The 25,830-nt window shown below is 42.6% G+C and overlaps 1 protein-coding gene across 1 annotated transcript in view; it reads left to right on the forward strand.

The window, feature by feature from the left end:
- Positions 1–25,830, forward strand: part of STAM (signal transducing adaptor molecule) — a 59,555-nt gene that overhangs the window by 7,037 nt on the left and 26,688 nt on the right. The window contains exons 2-4 of the mRNA XM_056114539.1: positions 11,749–11,833; positions 22,477–22,552; positions 22,634–22,729. Of these exons, the coding sequence (XP_055970514.1) occupies positions 11,749–11,833; positions 22,477–22,552; positions 22,634–22,729 (257 nt within the window). The remainder of the gene's footprint in view (positions 1–11,748; positions 11,834–22,476; positions 22,553–22,633; positions 22,730–25,830) is intronic.

Raw genomic sequence — 25,830 nt, forward strand, 5'->3', positions numbered from 1 at the left:
TATGTAGGAGTACTGCTATTTATTCAGCCACCGATTAGCTGATTGAATTGGGCATGAACTCCACCTTATTTTTTTTTCATTTTTTATAATTTTATTTATTGAATCACCGTGAGAGCAGTTACAAAGCTTTTGGATTTAAGTCTCAGTCATACAATGAAACACCCGTATCTTTACCAGTACCCATTCACCACCACCAAAAACCCCATTATATCTCCCATCATATCCCCCATCCCACACTCTTCCCCTACCTGTGGGACAGATGATTTTCACATTACTCTCTACTTTGATTACATTCAATATTTTGACACCAGACCCACCATTATTATTTGAGATTTTACCCCAACACTCAGATCTGCTGAAAAGGCAACAGTAGACAATTTGTTTTCTATTGCTGGTTAAGAATAACATATGATGTCGTATGGCTGCAGTAGTAGCCACGCAATTTTGAAATTCCAAAATTTTAACACTTAAGTCTAGAGGGATTTCTGCTAAAACCTAGTGGTCTGCGTGTGTTGTCACTGAAGGCCCAAACCTGACTGTCCAGTGGCCTCTGGAGGATGGCAGCCACTGAGCCGCCTAGGGGGAGCAGGTGGAGGGACTGCACCCTTTCCCCCTGGGGTGGCCCGGCAACAGTAACCTACTGCAGGTCCAGATGCATTTCTGTCAAAAGCCCCTGGGTTCCGAGATTTGTTTTTGAGTCTCTGGGATCATGGCCATTAAGCAGCTTGATCAAGAGCCAGAGAGGCCATTTGTGGGCAACGACTCGGGGTCTCGTTGGGGTGGGGAGGAAAGGGCCGGATCCACCCCCATATCGGGAGACCCCACTTGTCTTGTCACTGCGGGCCCAAACCTGATTGTCCAGTGGCCTCTGGAAGATGGTAGCCACTGGGTCAACAGGGGGAACAGGCCAAGGCACGAAAACCTATTCCAACCTGGGTTGACCTGTCGCCGGTAACCTGCTGCAGGGACCAGATGCATTTCTGCCAAAAGCCGCTGGGTTTCGAGATTTGTTTCTGTGTCTCTTGAATCATGGCCATTAAATGGCTTGATCAGGAGCCAGAGAGGTCCTTCATGGGCAGCGACTTGGGGTCTCATTGGGATGGGGAGTAAATGGGCCAGCTCCGTCCCCATCCCGTGAGGCCCTGCATGTCTCGTCACTGCAGGCCCAAAACTGACTGTCCAGTGGCCTCTGGCGGATGGCGGCCACTGAGCCACCAAGGGGGAGCAGACGGGGGGACAGCACCCTTCCACCTTTTATTTTTTAAACCTCATCTTCCTCTATCTCATTTCCCCACCTTCTTCTTAGGTAGCCTTAGTTCCATTATTAGTGTCCACTTATCTTATTTTGATTTATGTTTCATCAGTTTCATATCATGTGTTATTTCACCTTGGGAAATCCCTCAGTACTAACTATTTTTCTTCTTTCTTTTCATTCACTTAGCCTAATTCCCTTGAGCTTCCATTTTGCTGCAAATGGCAACATTTCATTTTTAATGGTTGAATAGTATTCCATTATGTTAGTGCACCTCATATTATCCTAATCACCTGTTGCTTCTTTACTTTGATATTGTAAATAAACATGGGGTGAATTGTTCTGGCAGTGCTCAATGCTCCTGGACTAGTTCCATCTCCACACTCAGACGTAGCTGCCTGGATGCCAGGGGACCTGCTGGGGATTTGAACTCAGGCTTTCTGCCTGCAAAGCCATTTGCTCCGCCCATTGAACTCTCTTCAGTTGGGTGGAGTGGGGGAATATAACTTTTTGGTCTTCATATACTTTGGATAGAAACAAAAAGTGGTATTGATACCTCAGACTACTCTTGAACTTCATTTGGGGCGTGGATTTGGGCCATATCCATTCATTCTCAGAAGCCAATCTTCCTGCTGTGCTTAGAAATTGTTCCTTTTGGTGCTTGGGGTCCATGTAATGCTGGGATCAAAGTGGGTTTGGCAGTATGTTAGGCAACTCCCTTAACTCCAGAGCTATCTTCTCAGCCTTATCTCGAGCTTCTTGAGAACTCTCCATAATGTTTTCCAGAATGCTTGTGCCATTTTATAGTCCCAATTCCTTTTTGGTTTTTCACTACCCTTTTTCAGGTGTGTATTTGCCAGCTTGATGTTTTCCTTTATTATTAAGTTCTAGGGTTGTGTTGAGTTGGTGCAAGTTAAACATTTAGTAGGGGACCTCGTATATGACAAGAAATAGTCATTTTAGTGCCTCTGTCAAAAGATAGATGTGAAACCTTTGGAGAGTAATCAAAAGGGGTAGAGTCAGCCATGATCCGATCTACTCAGGAGAGAATGGGAAAATCCACAATATAGGCGGTTTTGGTTTTTGCTTTGTGTGTGTGGGTCAGGGGCAAACCTGGCAGTGCTCAGCGGACTGGAATTGAACCTGTGGGTCCCACATGCATGCAGAACACTCTCAGCCCCTTGAACTCTCTCTTTCTCTCTCTCTGACTGCAGAATCTGTTAAAGGTCTGACAACCCAGTGGGTTAAGAAATTATACTGTTAACTTTTGTTCAGTTTTCCCACTCCTGCACTCCTTCCTTCCTCCCTCCCTCCCTCCCTCCCTCCCTCCCTTCCTTCCTTCCTTCTTCCTTCCTTTTTTAAATTTTATTGGTTCACTGTGAGATACAGTTACAAGCTTTCATGTTTGAGTTACAGTCACACAATGATGAAACACCCATCCCTCCACCAGTGCACATTCCCCACCACCAATATCCCCAGTATACCCCCATCTTTCCTACCCTCCCACTGCCTCCATGGCAGACAATAATCCCCATACTCTCTCTCTACTTTTGGGCATTATGGTTTGCAGAACGGATTCTGAGAGGTTATTATGTTTGGTCCTTTATCTACTTTCAGCACATATCTCCCATCCCGACCGATTCCTTCAACCATCATTTTCTTAGTGATCCCTTCTCTATTATAGCTGACCTCTCCTTGCCCGCTCATGAGGCTGGCTTGCAACTATGGAGCAGTCTTTTTGACCTTTATATCTACCGTCCTTGGGTGTCAATCTTGTGTTATGTTATTTTATACTCCACAAATGAGTGCAATCCTTCTATATCTGTCCCTCTCTTTCTGACTCATTTCACATAGCATGATACTCTCCATGTCTACTTATAAGCAAATTTAATGACTTCCTCTCTCCTAACAGCTGCATAGTATTCCATAGTGCATACACTTCTTTCTAATGCTTCCACACTGTTCCTTTGATACCTGTATCCTTTGCTGGTTATTAGAACTTCAGATTTCTTTCCTTTCTTTTGCCACTGCCAGTGTTGCTTGTGGGAACTATGGGGTGCTGGGGATTGAGCCCAGGGCTTCCACTTGCAGAGCATGTGCTCCTGCCCTTTGAAGGCCAGGGATGTTAGACTAAACATGTAAAAAATATTCCCATAATTGCACTAGGTGGATAATTTCTTTTAAGATTTGTTTTCATCATTTAATTGTGGAATGGGGGAATTTGAGCCCTACCCAGCAGTGCTTAGGGTTCATTCCTGGCATTGCCAGGGATGGAACTGGGGTTGGCCACCTGCAGGACAAATGCTTTAGCCCCTATGTTATCTCTCTAGCCCTTAATTGGTCTCCCCACCATTTTTTTGCCATTTGGGAGGTGCTGGGGGCTATTTTAGGGTATCATTCCTGAGTGATGTTGAGCGACCATGTAGTATGGAGTACAGCGGGTGGGGAATTGAACCCGGGCCCCCTGCATATAAAATGCGTATGTTCCATTCATTGAACATTTTGGATAAATTATTTCTTCAAATTTAGTGAATAACAGTTTTTTTTTTTTTGAGGGGCTGGAGCAGTAGCATAGCAGGTAGGCGTTTGCCTTGCCCTTGGCTGACCCGGGTTGAATTTCCAGCATCCCATATGGTTCCCTGAGCACTGCCAGGAGTAATTCCTGAGTGTATGAGCCAGGACTAACCCCTGTGCATCGCCAGGTATGACCCAACAAGCAAAAAAAAAATTTTTTTTTTGGATTGGTGTGGGTTACATCTGGTAGTGCTCCTTGGATACTCTGGTACAGTGAAATTCTTGGGGGTCACTCCAGGCAGTACTTGGCAGGGGCGGGGGCAGGGGCAGTAAAGGTGCAGAGTTTTGAACCTGGGGCTTCTACATGCAGAGCCAGTGCACTAGCTGTTTGAGCTATTTCCCCACCCTTAGATAAATTTTGTAATCATGGGCTGGGGATAATCTGAGGAGAAAATGTTATAATGAAGTTTAGAATTCTGAAACAAGTGCTTATTTTTGCTGTCCCTTTCCCTTTTCTCACTGTCCTGTTTTTGTCCTGGAAAATTGGGCAGAAGAATTAGTATGGCCAGCAGGGTGCTTGCCTAGTACATGGTTGACCTGGTTCAGTTCCCAGTACCTTATATGGTTCCCTGTCCCTGTCGGAGTGATCCCTGAGCACAGAGCCAGACGTAAGCCTTGAGCGCTGCTGAATTGCCCACAAATAAGAAGATTGTTTCATTTCTCCCCCATTGTCGTGTTGCACTCGCGCCCTGAATTCAATTTCCCAGCATGGGAACTGAATCCAGGGCCTCATACATGTAACTCGAGCAGGCCCAGTAACGTCTCCATGGGAGACTTTGTTGTTACTGTGTCTGGCATATCGAATACTCTCGGTAGCTTGCCGGGCTCTCCGAGAGGGGCGGAAGAATCGAACTCGGGTCGGCCATGTTGGCTGCTTGTAAGGCGAACGCCCTACCGCTGTGCTATCACTCCAGCCCATGTGCTGTATTCATGAGTTACATCCTTGGCCTTAAAATAGGAATTCATGTTTTTCTGATTATAAGCTGTAAGAAAGTATTTATAACAGAAGAAATGTGCCTCTATTCTTTCCCTCATATGTGTGAAGCTCTGACTATTGTGCCCAGTACCACATGGAAAATCAGGGTGTATATTTCCAGTCCGCTTGATGTCAAGCTGCTGCTCTTGTTTATGTGTAGGGAAGTAAGAGAAGGTAGTTCCTCAGTGTTCAGTTTACTATCTGCTAGCTGTAACCAGCTAGTCCTGGGTCTGCCTTAATTCAAAAATTAAAAGAAGTTATGGTAATAGGTCATTTATATTTGATCAAACATAGGCCTATCGTTTCTAGTTAGCTGCTGACTTTTAAAATAAGTTTTAATAAAAATCTATTTCCTGTTTTTGTATTGCTTTGATTTCAGGGCTTTGCTCAGAGATCGCTCCTGACAGTATTTGGGGTACCATATCTGGTGCTGGGGTTTGAAAAACCCTTGTCAGTGAGGCACCTTACCCACTGAACTGTCTCTCCACCCCTCTTTGTTATTTATCTTTAGTGTTGGCTGACTAGACTTTAAACATTTATATTTTATGCCCATTGTACTATGTATAGAAAGCTTCCATTTTAGGTATTTTTAAATGTAATTTTAAGATTTCAGTGTGTGCTCCGCCCCCCCCCCCCCCCCTCCTCTGGCAGTGCTCAAGGGCTACTCGCTCATTGCTTGGGGTACCTTGTGCTGGGAATGGACTTGGGCTTTCCCAGGCAGAGCATGTGCTCCATTAAACTATGTCTCTATTCCCGTAAGTGTTTTCTTTTTAAAGCTCCATTTTTTTTTTAATCCTTTTTAGCTTCCAGTAAGGATGCTGTGTTACTATAAACATACTGATGAACAGAGCAGGGTAATAATTTCCTTTTTTTTTTTTATTTTTGGGTCACACCCAGCGATGCACAGGGGTTACTCCTGGCTCTGCGCTCAGGAATTAGCCCTGGCAGTGCTCAGGGGACCATATGGGATGATGGGAATCGAACCCGGGTCGGCCGCTTGCAAGGCAAATGCCCAAATGCCCTACCCGCTGTGCTATTGCTCCAGCAGCCGCTTTCTTTTTCTAAGATTAAGTAAATATTAGACTGGAGGATCGTGTTCAGGATAACTTACACAGTCTAGGACTTCACAGGTTTGGGTTCTCCCTAACTCCTCAGTTAAAGCTCTTCTATTGAGATTTGTTTTATTTCCTTCCTTCCTTCCTTCCTTCCTTCCTTCCTTCCTTCCTTCCTTCCTTCCTTCCTTCCGGACTTACTCCTGGCTTTGTGCTCAGGGATTACTTCTGATGGGACTTAGGGGACCGTATGGAGTGATGGGGATCGAACCCTGATTGGCAAGGCAAGTGCCCTATTTGCTGTACTATCATTCTGGCCCCCACTGTTTTTTTTAAGGTTTTTCTTATGAAAAATTATTTAATAATAAAGAATTTTACTGGCCTATTATCTCTTTTTTTGGGGGGGAAGAAACCTCTAAATCCCTGGAGGTTTACTGAGTGATAGCATCTTTGCTGTAGGCATCTGGAAAAATAATCTTTGTTGATGCTGACCCTGTAATTCAGCCTGGGGACTGGCCTGTTGAAGCACATGACTACCCTTGTGATTCAATGGCTGAGGCTTGGATCTCATGATAGCGGCCAGATCTCAAAGGGGAAGGAGGTTGGGCCAGAAGGTTTGCCCATTAGATCTTGAAAATGAACCCCAGTGAAGACTGGGACACTGACGCTTGGAGCTTTCTGACCAGGGTTAGACACCGATGTATCAGAGGACAAAGCTGTCTTTGGGAACCCAGCTGTAGACAATCCTAGTCTGACAATAGCTGGTTCAGATCTGTATCTCGGATGATACAACTGAAGTGCTTTTCATAATTCTTTGACTGGGTAACCACTTGTAGAAGTACTGGGGGCCTGGCAGTTTGTTGGTCTATGAAGTAGAAAGAAACTAGTTTGGTACTGTGCTTGCCTTTAACCCATGAAGCCTGTGATAAACCTGGTGGTAGCAGAGTTATAGACAGTTTCTGCATTTAGTAGTAAGTTCTAAAACCACTGAAGCAGCCCAAAGAGATCATTAAAGTGGTAGGGCACATTCCCAGTGTGTGAGGCCCTTAGTTCAGTCACTGGAATCGTATGATCCCCAGAGTACCACTTGACAGAGCCTCGCAGTGGCTCTAAAACAAAACAAACAAACAAACAAAAAAAAACACAACAAAACAAGGGCTGGAGCTGCAATACAGCAGGAAGGGCCACCTTGCACACGGTAGACTTTTGTTTAATCCCCAACACCCCGCCCATATGGTCCCCTGCTCTCTGCTAGGAATGATCCTTGAGCTAATTAGAGCCAAGAGTAAGCCCTGAGCACAGCTGGGTGTAGGTTCACCCTCCACCACCCACCCCTGCACCAAAAACAAAAGGAAAAAAAAAACCCACAAAAACAAAACAAAAAAACAAAAGACATTGGAATAGGTGTCATTAAAGATCTGAGTTCTTGTGACTTTTATAGACTTATATGAACTATGTATTATTTTAGTATATATTGAATACTTAGGTTGAGGGCATGGATATTGGAAGAATTACCAGAAGTAAAAGTGATTGCTTTTAAGGAATTTGCTGTATAGCCTGGGGGCTTAAATAATGACCCATATTATTATCTCAGTTGTCTTTGTTGACTATCCCTCCATACAATTAAATAGCATTTTAGCATTCACTTTCAAATAATCCATTTATGAGTAGTCTCATTATAGTCTCTCATTTTTCCTCTTCAAACTATTCTTACAGGAGCTGGAGAGATAGCACAGCTGGTAGGGCATTTGCCTTGCTCACGGCCAACCCGGGTTCAATTCCCAGCATCCCATATGGGCCCCTGAGCACCGCCAGGAGTAACTTCTGAGGGCAGAGCCAGGAGTAAGCCCTGTGCATTGCTGGGTGTGACCCCCCCCAAAAAAAAAAAACTATTCTTACATGTTGGCAGTTGATCTTTTTTCCTTCTAATTCTTGCTGTGAACATATTATTGGTGATTGTGATGTAGCTCAGCAGCATAATACTTTCCTTGCATTTGTGACTCTGGTTTCATTCCTCCAACCAAAGAAAGCTCCTGACACAACAAAACAATAACAAAACCCCCACCTTTTTGGTTTTTTGATTCTTGAGTTAATACAAACACCTCATGTGTCAGCGTGGTTCCATACTTTCAGAGGGCTCTATATTTCCATCACTTGCTTCTTAGCTGCTTTTCTTTTCTGTGTGTATAACTTTACCTTTTACTGTATTCACTTAAGTGAAAACCAGAGTTTTATTATTAATCGTATACCTTTATGTCTTTATAGGCATCAAGGAATCTTTTTTGTTAATCTTTCATTCTCCTTTTCACTATATTTTCAACTTACTTCAGTCTTTACATTTTTTTTTCTGTGAATTTTAAAACGATCTTTTTTTCCCCCCTGATTTAATTCCCTTTAGAGTATTAGCATCTTCAGATAGGATCACAGCAGTAGGGCACTTGCCTTGCACGCGGCTGGCCCTGCCAACCAGGGTTCCATTCCTCTGCTCCTCTCAGAGAGCCCGGCAAGCTACCGAGAGTGTCTCGCCCGCGCGGCAAAAGCCTGGCAAGCTACCCGTGACGTATTCGATATGCCAAACATAGTAACAACAAGTCTTACAATGGAGATGTTACTGGGCCTGCTCGAGCAAATCGATGAACAACGGGAGGACAGTGCTACAGTGCTACTGATAGGATCTGGCATAGACTAGAAATTTACTACACTTTACAAGTTTTATGGTTTCTTGAAAAATCACCTTATCAAGGTCTTAGATGTTTTGGACTTTTATATTCTTCTGATAGGGATTTGTGAGAATAACGTCTTTATCAACATAGTCTTGCATTTTAGAAAGATGGCAGGCTAGCTCGGTAAAGGCCCTCTCCCTGCTGTTCCCGTGGCTGCCACTGACTGCCGACTTCACTAGGTGCTTCAGTTCTGCATCTGTAGCACTGTTTCAGGGGCCTGCAGGTCATTTGGACAGAGCTGGCTGCTTTCTTTTTCTGCTTTTTAATCTGCTCTCACCTACCTCCAGCTCCCAGTGGCCAGTGAAAATGAGGAAAAAGTGTGTTCTTTGTGGAACTCACAACAGGGCAGAGAGAGAGACAGAGACAGAGACAGAGAAGCAGGAGCATGTGGTCCCGTCCACACCAGACTGCGGGCAGAATCTTGGTGTGGCCGAGGGCCTTTCTGCTTCCTGCTGTCTGGCTCACAGCGCTTTAATCAGGGTGGTTTTTCTCTAGCCGGAAAAGACTTTCCTCTTTCCTCAGCTCAGGGGGAGAATCAGGGTTTGTATGTGTGAGGCCCTGGGTGCCCAGCATCAAACCCAACCGAACAGACCGAAAGGCGGTTAGGCCTATTTCTGTAGCTTTCATTTGGAAAGAGAATGATTTCTTTTAAAAAATTTTTCCTCCCTGCATAGATTCTGCTCTCTTCCAAGAGGGCAGAAACTTGGTGGGGAGGACCCCATACTACTCTCCCACTACTAAATTATCTGGACTCACAGGACTCATATAGCATGTTCATGGTTAGGCTTTTCACAGTGAAGAATCCAGAGCAAAAACAGCAGAGTGAAAGGGCACATGGAGTGAAATGTGGGGAAATCAGGAGCAAGCTTTGCAGGGTCCTTTCCAGCAGAATCACACAAGATGCTCTTAAGTACCCTAGCCATGAATTGTGACAACATACGTGAAATGTTGCCAGCGCTGGATGTTCATTAGGAACTTGGGTTGTTACTGGGAGCTGATTATGTAGGCACTCAGTCTGGCGTGCGCCCAAACTCCAGACTCCCAGAAGGGAGGCGCTTGCCCAGCATAAGCCATATTGTTTGTGCAACCAGTTGAGGCACAGTGAGGCACTCTCTCAGTTCTAAGAATGGTGGGAACGTTCCTGAAATCGAAGTTCCCATACCCCAGACAATGCTCATGAGCAGGCCTTTCAGTGGGATATCGGTCAGGCATGTAGCGTTAACTCTTTCTGCACAGTTGCCTAATTCCTTTATTTAATAACTTTATTTCGTGCTTGTAGAACACATTTAGATTCATACAGCAATTTACAGATAGAACTGAGATTTCCTGTATATCTCCAGCTCCCACATACGCACTGCCTCTCCCCCAATCAACACCCTGCATCAGATTGGATCTGTGTTACAACCCAGTTACCTAGGTTCACCCCTCATCATCACCCATGGCCTGTGGCTTACAGTCTGTGTTCACGCTTGGTGTTATATATATGTTAAGGGTTTTGATATGTTATTCGTCGTTATGACATGTAGAATAGTTTCACTGTTGTACAAATTCTCTGTGCTCTGTTCATTTATTCTCTATTTGCTTGACCTCTGCAGCATGGAGCCTCATATTGTTTCCATAGTTTTTCCATATAATGTGTGCCTTGTTGGTAGATAGATTGGATATATTAGGTAAAGACGTCGGCCTTTATTCGTGGGTGATGGGAAACTGTCGGTGGAGGGAAGCTCTTTATAATCCTGGGATTAGTTCTTGGTTCAGTTGATCTGCGCCTGGTGTGTGTGTGTGTGTGTGTGTGTGTGTGTATGAGAGAGAGAGAGAGAGAGAGAGAGAGAGAGAGAGAGAGAAGGCAGACAGAGAATATGAACTTTATGTATATGCACTTTTTTCTCCCTAATTTGATGGGGGAAAGTGAGCTAAAGTAGAAATTTACCTTACCTTAGGTGGGTCTGTCATTGGTGAAACCCTAGTTGGTGAAATACTGGTAAAATACTTTGTCTTGAGAGTGACCATGTTAAAAACAGAATGTTCTTTTTTAATTCAGAATGCCTATGTTCCTCTGCCTTTATAGAAAAATGAAAACAGTCTACTTTGATTGTGTCCATGAGGACCTAGGAGAACTTACAGAAGTGAAACTTAATCATGTGCAGGCACTCCGAATACTTTATTTGCTTCATGATTTTTTTTTTTATGTAGGAGTACTGCTATTTATTCAGCCACTGATTAGCTGATTGAATCGGGCATAAACTCCACCTTTTTTTGTTTTTTGCATTTTTTATCATTTTATTTATTGAATCACCATGAGAGCAGTTACAAAGCTTTCAGGTTTAAGTCTCGGTCATACAGTGAAACACCCATACCTTCACCAGTGCCCATTCTCCTCCACCAAAAACCCCAGTATACCCCCATCCCACACTCTTTCCCTACCTCTGGGGCAGATGATTTCTACATACTCTTTATCTACTTTGATCACATTTAATATTTTGACACCAGACCCACCATTATTATTTGGGATTTTACCCCAACACTCAGATCTGCTGAAAAGGCAACAGTAGACAATTTGTTTTCTATTGCTAGTTAAGAATAACATATAATGTTGTATGGCTGCAGTAGTGGCTGCGCAATTTTGAAATTCCAAAATTTTAACACTTAAATCTGGAGGGATTTCTGCCAAAACTTGCTGGGTTCCGAGATTTCTTCCTGAGTCTCTGGGATCATGGCCGTTAAACAGCTTGATCAGGAGCCAGAAATGCTGTTCATGGGCGGTGACTCGGGGGTCTCGCTGGGAAGGGAAGGAAAGGGCCGGCTCCACCCCCATCCGTGAGGCCCTGCGTGTCTTGTCACTGAGAGCCCAAACCTGACTATCCAGTGGCCTCTGGAGGATGGCAGCCACTGAGCTGCCTACGGGGAGCAGGCAGAGGGACAGCATCCTTACCCCCCTGGGATGGCCCAGCAACAGTAACCTACTGCAGGTCCGGATGCATTTCTGTCAAAAGCCACTGGGTTCCGAGATTTGTTTCTGAGTCTCTGGGATCATGGCTGTTAAGCAGCTTGATCAGAAGCCAGAGAGGCTGTTCGTGGGCGGCGACTCAGGGTCTCGTTGGGGTGGGGAGGAAAGGCTTCATAAATATTTTTACAAGTGATGTTTCTGCAATTCCTTTTTTCGATATACAGAGAAAGCTACCAGTGAGATGAATACTGCTGAGGATTGGGGCCTCATTTTGGATATATGTGATAAAGTTGGTCAGTCGCGAACTGGGTAAGTGTTGCAGAGTTTTAAATTAACTTTTTTTATTAACGTGAATAAAAGGTAGGAGGTAAAGCATGTTACAGTTAATTTTTTTGTAATGAACTTTCTTGGATTAGAGGACTTCTAAATAATGCAGTGAGTGGATTAACTGTTCATGTTAATTTTTTTAACTTTGGGTGCTGGAACTGTCTGGATCTAGCCACCTCATTTCCTTTTCTTTGCAGTAAAGATATTTTTTGTTTACATGCTTTAATGTGAAAAAGATTAGGGAGCATTATTGCACTGTTCTTGATTATTTTGGTTGTAACTTATATTCTGATACTTTTCTCTGATTCTTCTTTACCTACTAAATAGTTTTTTAAAATTTGTTACCCATTTTTTCCTCTTAAAGGGCTTTTCTTTTCTGTCACTGTCACTGTCACTGTCTTCCCATTGTTCATCGATTTGCTTGAGCGGGCCCAGTAATGTCTCCATTGTGACAATTGTTACTGTGTTTGGCATATTGAATACATCACAGGTAGCTTGCCAGGCTTTGCCCTGCTTTTCTAATTCTATTTTATTTCAGAATCACTATTTCTGAGTTGTTTTTTTTTTGTTGTTGTGGGTAACATCTGTATTTTTAATCTTATACTTCTTTCCCTGGGCTGGAGCGATAGCACAGCCGTAGGGTGTTTGCCTTGCACACGGCCGACCTGGCAGACCCGAATTCGATTCCTCCGCCCCTCTTGGAGAGCCCGGCAAACTACCTAGAGTATCTCGCCTGCACGGCACAGCCTGGCAAGCTCCCTGTGATGTATTCAATATGCCAAACACAGTAATAAGAAGTCTCACAATGGAGACGTTACTGGGTCCGCTTGAGCAAATCAATGAACAACAGGAGGACAGTGCTACAGTGCTACTTCTTTCCCCGGTACTGGTTCTGTGGGCACCACATTATTTCTGGATATCATGCTAATAAATATGACTTAATTTGATTGTCTGGAAACCTCAACTTGTGTCCCTTTGGCTTTAATCCTACTTTTCCTCTTGTGCCTGCTGTATCTGCTAATGACAGATGATTATTTCATCTTAAAACCTCTGCTTCACCTACACATGAGCTACTAAACTCCGTCTACCTGGCTTCATAGTATCTCATAATATCCTTTGTAATGTTTACTCTATCCCTTTTGGGTCGGCCCAGGTGAGCTCCCTGGTCTGTCGCCACAGTGTCCTCCACATGAGACCCTTTCTTACTCCCTTTGGTGTCCTCACATTGAAGGAACTTGCAGAGGAACCCAGGTTTGTGGCACCTAGGTCTGAGATCTCCAAGTCTGCTGGATTGGGACTGGGCCTCCTCCACCAGATCCCCCATCTTCCAGTAGCTAGACAGTTATACCCAACAACTGCCCCCTGCACCATGTAATCCCATTAATGGTGAAGACCCAGAGACTGTAAAACCAAGCTCCTGTAAGCGCACAGCTGCATTGGCAGCTGCAAGACTTCTTATTGTCTAGTTCTCGCTCTCAGAGAACCCAGCAGGCTACTGAGAGTATCCTGCCCAAACAGCAGAGTCTGGCAAGCTCCCTGTGGCGTATTCGATGTGCCAAAACCCAGTAACAATGATGGGTCTTATTCCCCTGACCCTGAAAGAGCCTCCAGTGTGGCACTTGCTGAAATCTCAGGGCTAGGATGGATGGAGACGTTACTGGTGCCTGCTCGAGGAAATCGATGAACAACGGGATGACAGTGATACAGTCCTCACATTTTTGTGCAATGTATTCCTGACCCTGCTCATTCTTTAGTTTCAATAAAATTCGAGGAAACATTGTGTGCTACATAGCTGTTCCCCCACCGATTTCTGTTGGCCCCTCTTTACTTGAGATGCTGCTTACCACACCTAGACTAGTGACCTTACCTGGCATGTCTTTCCATCTCCATCTCTTTCCACCCATTGAATATGTCCAGTTGTCATCTGGCAGCTGTGACTCTGTTAATTCTCCATCTGCCACAGTAAGTTTAGCCTTCTTAGAGCTCTGAATAATACATTTTCATTGACTTCTCATTCAAATACCATTTTTCTCAATCTACTACTTGAGTTGCCAGCGCTTTTGAGTTTGGTGCTTTGGGTTCTAGTTCCTTAGCATGGAATAATTTCTCCATTTTTTTCTTTCTCTGTGTTTCATATCCTCTCAGACCCAAATTAGATACTATTCTGCAAAACCTGTCTTCTACTCTTAAAATTATGTCCCTCTGGATCTTGTGAGCATGCTCTTATAACCATTTTTATTTGTGTTTTATCTTGTGTTACGGTAATTTATTTTTGTCTGGTTGATCTCAATTTGAGAGTATGAGGTTTGTGAATATTTGTTATACTAGAGAAAGAAGCAAATAGCTAAATTGCTTAAGAGTGGGGACTGGGAGGGAATGGACTGGGACGGGGTGGAATCACGTATCCCATGATCTAGGCTATGACCAGTCCAGATTGGAGCATGTTCGAGCTTGGTACCGGGATCCCAGCTGCTTTACCTAGCCTGAAAATGCCCATTGGTAGAGCATGTCAAAGACTTTGAACTCCGTTGGTCTTTTCAGTGGGGGGTCTTAATTGAACTGTCTCCTGAAAGGCATCCAGTCTTTTGGTTTGGGCTAGGTCCATCATTTAAAAAAAATTATTATTTGGGTTTTGAGGCCACACTTGATGGCATTCAGAGGCTACTTACCTTGATGCTTGAATGGGGATTCTGGGTACTGTGCCATTCTGAGAATTGAATCCTGGCCTCTGACATACACTCTAACCCTTTGGTCTATCTGTTTTCCAGGCACTGGCCTGGAGATTAATCTTTGGTTTTGTCTTTGATCCAGCCGTTCTCAGGACTTATTCCTGGCTCTGTTCTGGACTCACTCCTGGTGGTGTCATATAGCTGTTTCTCTGGTCTTAGACTGGGTGAATTCTCAAGTTGGAGCCTCTGTTTGGCCTTAAGTCTGGGCAGGGCTGCACTCAGCTTTAGGTTGGAGCCCCAGGTTGGTCTTAGTCTGGGCTGGATGTTTGGGAGTCTTGGGCCTCAGACTGTGATAGGGCTTGCTAATTCCTTTTGATATCACATCTCAGTTTGAGGTTTCCTGAAGTTCATTGCCCAGGGGCCCCTCCCTAACACTGCCTCTTGTAGATTAATGTTTTATGACAGTTTGTCTGTTGAGAATTAGGTGTCAATGTAACTTCGTCCTATATGTTTTAGAGATAAAACATGTATCTTGCATGCCAGTTAGAAAGTTTCTTCTCTCTTTTCCCTCCCCTCCCCTCCCCTCCCCTCTCCTCCCCTTCCCTCCCTCCCTCTTTTCCTCCTTCCTTCCCTCTTTCCCCCCCTTTTTCCTTCCCTCTCCCTCTCCTGTGAAACAAGAAATTGTTTCTTTTCTTTTTTTATTTATTTATTTATTTTTTTTTCATGCATTTTTTTTCCCCTTTATTTTATTTTATTTTTTTAAAGTTGTAGATTTACAATTTTTTGTGCTTTGGTTTCAATTATACAATGATCAGATACCCATCCCTCCACCAGTGCCCATTTTCCACCACCATGGATAATATCCCTCCCACCCCCATCCCCCCATCCCCCCTGTCTCTGTGGCAGGGAAATCCCCTGTGTTCTCTCTCTCCTTTTGGGTGTTGTGGTCTGCAAAAGAGGCATTGAGTGGCATACATGTTCAGTCCATAGTCTACTTTCGACATGCATCTCCCCTCCTGGGAGGATCCTCCAAACATCCTTTATTAGGTGCTCCCTTCTCTATCTGAACAGCCCTTTCCTCTAGGATACCCGGCTGGCCTCTAAGTTATGGAGTAATCCTCCTGGTGCTGATCTCAGCTATTCTTGGGTATTAATCTCATACTTTGTTACTTTATATCCCCCAGATGAATGCAATCTTTCTATGTCTATCCCTCTCTTTCTGACTCATTTCGCTTAGCATGATACTTTCCATATTGTACCACTTGTATGTAAATTTCATGACTTCATCTTTTCTAACAGCTACATAGTACTCCATTGTGTAGATGTACCAAAGTTTCTTTAACCAGTCATCTGTTCTTGGGCACTCCGGTTTCTTCCAGTTTCTGGCTATTGTAAAGAGTGCTGCAATGAACAAACAAGTGCAGATGTCACTTCGACTATACATTTTTGCCTCTCTGGGATATATTCCCAGGAGTGGTATTGCTGGGTCAAATGGGAGCTCAATTTCTAATTTTTTGAGAATTGTCCATACTGTTTTCCAGAAGGGCTGAACCAGTGGACATTCCCACCAACAGTGAAGGAGTGTCCCTTTCTCGCCACATCCACGCCAGCATCGGTTGCTTTTGTTCTTTTGAATGTGGGCCAGTCTCTGAGGTGTGAGATGGTATCTCATTGTGGTTTTGATCTGCATCTCCCTGATGATTAATGATGTAGAGCATTTTCTCATGTGCTTTTTTGCCATTCGGATTTCTTCTTTGAGAAAGTTTCTGTTCATTTCATTACCCCATTTTTGGATGGGGTTGGATGTTTTCTTCTTGTGGAGTTTAACCAGTATTTTGTATATCCTGGATATCAACCCCTTGTCAGATGTGTATTCGGTGAATATCCTTTCCCATTCTGTAGACTGTCTTTGTATTTTGGTCACTGTTTCTTTGGAGGTGCAGAAGCTTCTTAGTTTAAGATAGTCCCATTTATCTATCTCTGTTTTCACTTGCTCGGCCAGTGGCGTGGCATCTTTGAAGATACCATTAGCTTCAATGTCATGGAGGGTTTTGCCAACTTTATCTTCAATGTACCTTATGGTTTCTGGTCTGATGTTGAGGTCTTTAATCCATTTTGATCTTACTTTTGTACATGGTGTTAGGCAGAGTTCTGAGCCTATTTTTTTGCATGTAGCCGTCCAGTGATGCCAACACAATTTATTAAAGAGGCTTTCCTTACTCCACTTCACATTACTTGCACCTTTATCAAAGATTAGATGAGCATATGATTGAGGAGAGATGTCAGTGTATTCAACCCTGTTCCATTGGTCTGCAGTTCTGCCTTTGTTCCAGTACCATGCTGTTTTAATTATTACTGCTTTGTAGTACAGTTTGAAGTTCGGGAGGTTGATTCCTCCCATTTTCTTTTTCCCAAGAATTGCTTTAGCTCGATAAGCCTCTAGCAAAACTCACAAAGAAAGGGAGAGAGAAAACCCTAATAAACCGAATCAGAAATGAAAAGGGGGTCATTACAACAGAAACCACAGAAATTCAGAGGATCCTCAGGGAGTACTTTGAGAAGCTTTATGCCACGGAACATCAAAACCTCGAGGAAATGGATAAATTCCTAGACTCCTACAGACTCCCAAGGCTGAACCAAGAAGACCTGGAATACCTGAACAGACCTATCACCATCAAGGAAATTGAAATGGTAATAAAAAGTCTCCCCAAGCACAAAAGTCCTGGCCCGGATGGATTCACTAGTGAATTCTTCCAAATCTTTAAAGAGGACTTACTCCCAATGCTCTTTAAGCTTTTCCACGAAATTGAAGTATCAAAAACACTTCCAAACAGTTTCTACGAAGCAAATATCACACTGATACCAAAAGCAGACAGAGATACCACAAAGAAAGAGAATTACAGGCCGATATCCCTGATGAACACAGATGCAAAGATCCTCAACAAACTACTAGCAAATAGAATCCAACTACTCATTAAAAAGATCATACACCATGACCAAGTAGGATTCATCCCAGGGATGCAAGGATGGTTTAACATTTGGAAATCAATCAACATAATCCACCATATCAACAAAAGAAAAGATAAAAAGCATATGATCATATCAATAGATGCAGAGAAAGCATTTGATAAGATCCAGCACCCCTTTATGATGAAAACCCTAGCCAAATTGGGTATAGAGGGGACCTTCCTCAACATAATTAAAGCCATCTACCACAAGCCTACAGCAAGCATCATCCTCAATGGGGAAAAACTGAGAGCCTTCCCTCTAAGATCAGGGACGAGACAGGGATGCCCACTCTCTCCACTGCTGTTCAATATAGTACTGGAAGTACTTGCAATAGCGATTAGGCAGGAAAAAGATATTAAGGGCATTCAGGTAGGAAAGGAAGAAATCAAGCTCTCACTATTCGCAGATGATATGATACTCTACTTAGAGAACCCAATAACTTCCACCAAAAAACTCCTAGAAACAATAGACTCGTATAGTAAAGTTGCAGGTTATAAAATCAATACCCAAAAGTCCATGGCTTTCCTATACGCAAACAGTGAGAGAAAAGAAATTGTTTCTTAAAGACCCAGATTAACCTAATGCAAGGCAAGCACCCTACCTTCTCTACTATCTCTCTGCCCCCCCCATCCTCCATTTTCATTTTTGTCTTTGCTTTGGTATTTGTTTTGTAGATATTTTTTATAATCTTTTGCTTAGTTGCTTGAAATTCGAAGGCAAACCATCCAACACGACTGGAACTATTTGCACCACTGGTAATGTTTCCTGGTAGAGCACACGAGAGTGGGCATTTGCCTGCACATTTGAGTGCACACACACATGCACACAAGACTGGGCAACACCTTTGCAACTCATAAAAACATGAAGGGATAATTTATTTTTCTGCAGTTAACAATATTAAACTAAGTACATTTGCTTTTTTCTTATGAAGAGAACTTTGGCCATAATAGAAACTTTGAAATATGCAGCAAATCGTTCTCATAGATAATCAGGCTGTACATTTTAGGGTGGGCTGGAGTGATAGCACAGCGGTAGGGCGTTTGCCTTGCACGCAGCCAATATGGCCGACCCGAGTTCGATTCTGCTTCTCTCGGAGGGCCCGGCAAGCTACCGAGAGTATCTCGCCTTCCCGGCAGAGCCTGGCAAGCTACCCGGTGTATTCGATATGCCAAATATAGTAACAAGTCTCACGATGGAGGCGTTACTGGGCCCACTGGAGCAAATTGGGAGGACTGTGACCGTGACATTTTAGGGTAGAACTTACCTTATCTTTTATAAGTTTGTATCTTTTCATCTTCACCTACTTCTCCTTTGACAACCATCAGTCTGTTCTGGTTCTCTTGAATCAGTTTTGTAAGATGCCACATTTTAGATCTTATAATATTGCTTTTTCCTCTTTCTGACTTTGGTTTAGCATTCTTTCTTCAAGGGTCCGTCTGGGTATTCCTCACGTTTAAGATTTAGGCATTTAGTGCTGCAGAATTTTAGCTCAATGATTGAAGCACATGCTTTTGCATTTTGAACCCTGCGTTCCATCCCTGCATCAATTGCCACTCATCCCCAACATCACCACTTGCCACTCATCCCCAGCATCATCACTAGGAGCATCCCCGCTTATTGCCAGGTGTGGCTGCAAAACAAAAGCAGGAGTTTGTACTAAAGTAAAACTATTGTCCATTTTTTCATCAACCCCAATTAAAACTATCCTCATTCTTTGTTTTCAGCCTTTTATTCTTCTCTCCCCCACAACCTGCCAACCACTTGTTTTTTTTTTTTAAAAGTAAAGTAAGTAAAGTAAAGGCCATCCCGTTGATCGTCGATTTGCTCGAGCGGGCCCAGTAACGTCTCCATTGGAGACTTTGTTGTTACTGTGTCTGGCATATCGAATACTCTCGGTAGCTTGCCGGGCTCTCCGAGAGGGGCGGAGGAATCGAACTCGGGTCGGCCATGTTGGCTGTGTGTAAGGCAAACGCCCTAAACATTGCAGAAATCTAATGTTTTCTAAGCACCTAAATAGGTGTTGAGAGGCATATTGCTGATGCCTCTCAACACCTTAAGACTATGGAACAGGGGTCAGGGAGGTCACCCAGAGAACTCGAACCCAGTGTCTGCATGTTGGAGCCCTGGCTCATCCCTGGCACTACATAGCTCTGGGTGTGGTCCAAAACAAAAGAGAATATGTAATAATAATTGTAGGTTGCTAGTGAGGTGTTGTACATTCCTGGCATGTCTTCTAGAAGACTGAAATATGTCGTTGATTTGAGAAGGGAAGGGCAACGTGAATTTTCCTGAGACAAATTTTAGCAGGGTACATTGAAGTAGAAATTGTGGATTAGAATGCATTTCATGTAGAATATGTAGAATATGTGTTTGATAATATTTTAGAATTTTAAGACTGTCACTTACGGCTTGCTCTTTAAGCCGATGTTCTCTTTTGAATGCAGGTCCCCTCTTCGTCCCCTCACATCTTTCTAAATAAGTTTCACTGAATAAAAACTATCTGCTGGGGCTGGAGAGGTACTGTAGGTCAGGCACTTGCGTAGCACATGACCCATCTGGGTTTGATTCCACACACCATCACCAATAAACCCTGAGCACTACTGGATATGGCCCCCAAAATTCCCCAAATAAAGAAAAATTTAAAAATAAAAACTATCTTGCTTTACTTAATAAAAAGAATGTCACAGGCTGGAGCAATAGCACAGCGGGTAGGGTGTTTACCTTGCACGTGGCCAACCCAGGTTCAGTTCCCAGCATCTCATATGGTCCCCTGAGCACTGCCAGGAGTAATTCCTGAGTTGCAAAGCCAGGAGTAACCCCTGTGTATTGCTGGGTGTGACCCAAAAATCAAAAAAAAAAAAAAAGAATGTCACTTGCTGTTAATCTGAAATTTTATGAAATATGAAAGTCTTAAGAGAGGGGCGGTTTAGGGTTGGTGGAGGGAACCTGAGAACATTTCTCAGGGGCTGGAGGATAGTACTGTGGGTAGGGCATTTGCCTTGCATGCGGCCGACCCAGATTCAATCCCCGGCATCCCATATGGTCCCCCAGGCACCGTCAGGAGTAATTCCTGAGTGCAAAGCCAGGAGTAATCCCTGAACATCGCTGGGTGTCACCCAAAAAGAAAAAAAAATTTCTCAGTATAATTTGATTTCAGTATGTTATTAGAATAATTTGTAACCAGCAGTGTGTTAAAGAATTATTTAATGCCATTATTTATAGGATGACATAGAGTAAAAAAATCAGTAATTTAGAATTAGTATTTAGAAACATAAAACAATTTATATGTTACTCTTTCCTAAGAATATTGAACCTCTCAGTCTTATTTCTTGGCTAATTCGTCATTGTGGAATTGTGGTATTTTGGAAATATTCTCAATGTATTCTTTGAGAGTGGGAGCCAAATTCTGAAGCTATTTTGTTGAAGAGAATTGAAGATGGTAGCAGGCTTCTCCTGGCTTGTGAAGCGTATGGAATCTTTGAAGCGAGATTCCAGAAATATTCTCATATCTGAGGGCAAATTTTTTTTCTCTTTTAAAAATTGTTATTAATTATTTTTGTTTCTGTTTGGGGTTTTGGGCCATCCTGGACAGTGAGCAAGGATCACTCCTGGCAGTGTTTAGGGGACCCTGTGTGGTGCTTGGGATTGAACCAGGGGTGGTATTATGCAAAACCGTAATCCCTGTAGTTTCTCTCTAGCCCCCCAAGTTCTTACTGTATTGCTTTAAAACTGTAAATATGTGTGTATTTGCGTTTCTTAATGTAAAGAAATACTTAGGCAATTAAAGATTTACTTCGACAGATTTTATTTAGTTTAGGTTTTTTAGTTTAAAAAAATAATATGACTCAAAAATGCAAATTTTCAAAGCAGCACTGACTCATGTTTCCCTCCCTCATACTCTCTAGACGACTTCTTGAATCTTTTGTATCCTTCTATTGTTTCTTTGCACAAGTGGAAATAACGCTCCTCCATTCATGCACAATAAATGTGTTGTATGCACTCTTTTACATTCATAACTGCTTATTTAATGTTGTTAATCTTAGAAATGTTTTCCTTTTCATTTTTCATTTTAAGTACACTTGTGTGCTTGTCACTTTGACAGATTTGAAGATTTTCTAGTTTAAAATCAGTTTCGATTTGTGATAATGTAGAATATGTAATAATTTAATAATTTCAAATGATTGTGTCAGCAGGAAACTTCATAGATATAATTCCTTGTTCCTTTTGATAAGTTGTTTTTTAGAAACTCAAGATGCTTGAATATGCAGGATTTAAAACTATAAAAAAATTCTAAAATTTTTTTCTGGCTACCGAAGATACTCACATGATTCTTAGTGTGTGTTTCCAGTGTAAGTATTGAGAAATACCTCACAAATGAAGTCACATGGTAGCTGAAAGTCTGTTTATTTACAATCGATAGAACTGTCAAAATGAGAATAGCAGGGTTTTTTACATGTCTTCACAGAACAGCTTTTGTTTTATCTATTTTCTCACTGAAAAAACAGGGTAGGTGTTATTAAGCTCTTTAATTGATGTACAGATTAATTAGTTTTGCTGTTTCATATCTTTATGTAGTTTTAGCTAGAAATAAGTTGACTAAAGGTAGAAAACCTGGTTTAACTTTTTTTATGTGATTAGTGCATATATCTAGATAGTAAATCTTTACTACATTTAAAATGAATTAAGAAGGATAAAATGACTTATCACTTAAAATGTTTTTTCTTTCGCAATTAGACTAAATTCCTGATTTCTAATTGCTAAGTAAAAGTCTTAGTTTGGGTTGAAAGTTTTACAAGAACTTGTTAGTGGACAGTTTTAAATTGTGTCATTGGTAAGAGTTCAGATTCTCAAATTCTGTGGATTTTCTCTTTTGTATGGTAATCTATTGCCTGTTGCAGAGGGAAAATAGAACATGCAACTAATTCACTGTTTTATTCTTATTGTTAGACCTAAAGATTGTCTCCGATCTGTTATGAGGAGAGTGAACCACAAGGACCCTCATGTCGCCATGCAGGCCTTGACTGTGAGTGGCTTCATTTTGTGTCATACTGCAGAAATATTTGTCCAAATAGAGCCTTTAACTCTTGATTTTCTGTTGTTCTAGCTTCTAGGTGCATGCGTATCAAACTGCGGCAAAATTTTTCACTTAGAAGTATGTTCAAGAGATTTTGCTAGTGAAGTAAGCAACGTATTAAATAAGGTAAGGAACATATTTCTAAAACGAATTAAGACAGTCTCACTTCTTAAGTATTTTATTGTCTAATTCTTTGCATTTTTGCAGAAGTGTAGACTTTGCTTGGAAAGCAAAAATTTAATCCTTGTTAGCTAGGTATCTAGAATGTAAATAAGTGTTATATTTTTTGAAGACTAGAAGTAACTTCGAGAGTTGACTTTTTTCTTTCTTTTTTTTTTTTTTAATTTTTTTTATTTATTTATTGAATCACTGTGGGAAAGGTTACAAAGCTTTCAGGTTTATGTCTCAGTCATGCAAATATCAAACACATTTCCCTTTACCAATACTTATTTTTTACCATGAAGAACCCCAATAAAACCCCACCCCCCACCCCTCCCCGTCCCTGTGAGGCAGATGAATTCTAGTTAACACTCTATCTGCTTTGATTAGATTCATTGTTTCAATAAAAGATTCACCACTATTATTTAGAGTTTACCCCCCCCCCCCCCCCAAATCAGACATGCTGAAAAAGCATTGTGAAGTGATTTGCTTTCTACGGCTGGGTTCAAGAATTAAATGTTGGTTTTGGATTTCTGCTCTTTTACCTATTGACCCTGGAAGTATTTCTACTGAAAGTCAGATAGTTAAGAAATTGGTTTCTGTGTTCTGGAGTTGTGGCCGTGCTGGAGAGCCGCTCGCGGGGGGCAACCGGTGGCCTCGGTAGGGCGTGAAGGGCGGAGCGAAACGCCCCCCTTCCCATGAGGTTTTAGTCGCCCCCACACTCCCGGCTCATACCTGCTGTCCACAAGGCTCCCATGTGGCCGCCATCTTTCTTTCCAGAGAGGAGAGGGCGAATGGGGCAACACCCTTTCCCCTCCGGCAGACTTCATGGCCTGGATCAATGCATAGTCCGTTCACTTTTCTGCTCCAAGCTGCTGGGTTCTGCATTAAGTCCTTGTGCTTCTGGGGCCGTGGCCGTGCTGGAGAGCCGCTCGCGGGGGGCAACTGGTGACCTCGGTAGGGTGTGAAGGACGGACCAGAACGCCCCCCTTCCCATGAGGTTTTAGTCGCCCCCACACCCCCGGCTCATACCTGCTGTCCACAAGGCTCCCATGTGGAGAGTTGACTTTTTTCCAAGACAAGTCAGAGTCATTTAACTTCTTTTCTTCTCTTCTTTAATCATTCTTTCCTCTTTTTTTTTTTTATTTCTATTTTTGCTTTTGGGCTACACAGGACAGTGTTTGGTGCTTACAGCTGGCTCTGTGCTTGGGGGCCCATATGTGGTGCTGGGAATTGAAATAGGTTTGGCCGTATACTTTTCTTCTGCCCTCTTTTAGTAAGAGAAGATTAGTTATTCTAATAAACCTATAGGATAAATAGTACCTTTCTCTTTTAGCCTGGGCTATCTGCTGTAGGACTGCTCAGCAATATTGTGTTAAATATGGTACTGGTTAGGTATCATCTTTATATAGACCCATCAGAACCTGGCCACCGTAGTTACAGTTTTATACTGTAAAATAGAGCAAAACTACTGCATTCTAAAGTTATTTCCGACACTGGTTTTTGACATATATTAAGAAAAAATTTTAATTGTTAAAGGGAAACAATTTCACGTGTTTTGGAGAAAATGAGAATCTCTGAATTTCCATATAAAAAAGCATAGCCGAGACTGGAGAGATGGTATAGCAAGTAGGGCACTTGCCTTGCAAGCAGCCAACCCAGGTTCTATTTCCTGTACCCTGTATGATCCCCCAGGCCCTACCAGGAGTGATCCCTGAGAGGAGAGTGAGGAATAAGCCTTGAGCATAGGTGTGGCCCACAAACCAAAAAGCTGAAAGTGTTGCAGAGATAGTTGGGACTAAAGTTATGATTCAGCCAGAGGTAAAGCACATGTGCCTTGCATGTGAGATGTCCTAGGTTGGATTTCCAGCACCGATAAAAGAAAAAATAAAAAACACCCCCAAACAAAAATCTAAGAGTCTGATATTATTTTTTGTTGTGTTTTTGTAAACCATACCTGGTGGTGCTTGAGAGCTACTTCTGGCTCTGTGCTCAGGAGTCACTCCTGGCAGTGCTGGGGGGCGGTGGTGCTGGGGATAGAACTGGATTTCCCACCTGAAAACCATATGCTTGGCCCTTTGAGATCTTGCTCTGGCCCCTGTCAGTCTTCCTGGCAGTGTGGGAAGAAGCTGAGCCCTTCAGTGCTCAGGGATCCACCCTTTGCATGGGCCTCTGCATGCAAAGCACGTGCACTCGTCTCTGAGTTCCCTAGCCCTCGAATTGGAAATTCACTGTCTATGTATTTTCCTCAGTGGTAGGGCATTCGCCTTACAAGCGGCCAACATGGCCGACTCGAGTTCGATTCCTCCGCCCCTCTTGGAGAGCCTGGCAAGCTACCGAGAGTATTGGATATGCCAGACACAGTAACAGTAACAGTGTGATTTATTCATTTATATCTAGGGTTTTTTTTAAATCCTTAACGGTTTTCAAGATGTACAGCTGTTTACGAGGTTCTTATAACCTGTTTTCTCTAATTTAATTGGACTTGAGTTCAGTGGCATGCACTATTGTTGGAGGTGGGAAACTCTGTGGGGTGTGAATGAGAAGGGGGAGAAGGGGGCCTCCCAGGTTGTATTCAGAGAGGCTGGCTCTTGGCTGTTGATCATTTTGAAAAGCCAGTAGTGGTCACGGTTAGGAGAGTGATCTTCTCTATACAAGTTTTGTAATGTGAATCATATGGTTTTTATACCAAAGGGAGAGTTTATTTTGGAAAAATTAAATTTCTAGGACTAGTACTCTGACATTCCCTGAGTCTCATGTCAGGCCTTAGATAATTCTGTAACTTGAGACACTTGCAGTCATGTATCTTAAAATCAAAACTAAGGAATAAACAACTGAGTCATTTTTTCAGTTTATTTTTTTATTAGTCCATAAACACATAAAACTGCTTTTCTTTTTCTTAATTACAAAGCTTGCTTAGTTGCAAAATTCTGTGAAAGGCTCTTTTCATTTTTAACCTCCATAATAGATATTAGTATATTATGTGTTTAAAGTAAGTATGGTGGTTATCTTCTATTACTTTTTAGTAGTGTGAAAATAAAATGGGTTACTTGATTGGAGTGATAGCA

This window comes from Sorex fumeus, unplaced genomic scaffold, assembly GCF_029834395.1.
Source record: "Sorex fumeus unplaced genomic scaffold, SorFum_2.1 ptg000026l, whole genome shotgun sequence".
Taxonomy (NCBI): Eukaryota; Metazoa; Chordata; class Mammalia; order Eulipotyphla; family Soricidae; genus Sorex; species Sorex fumeus.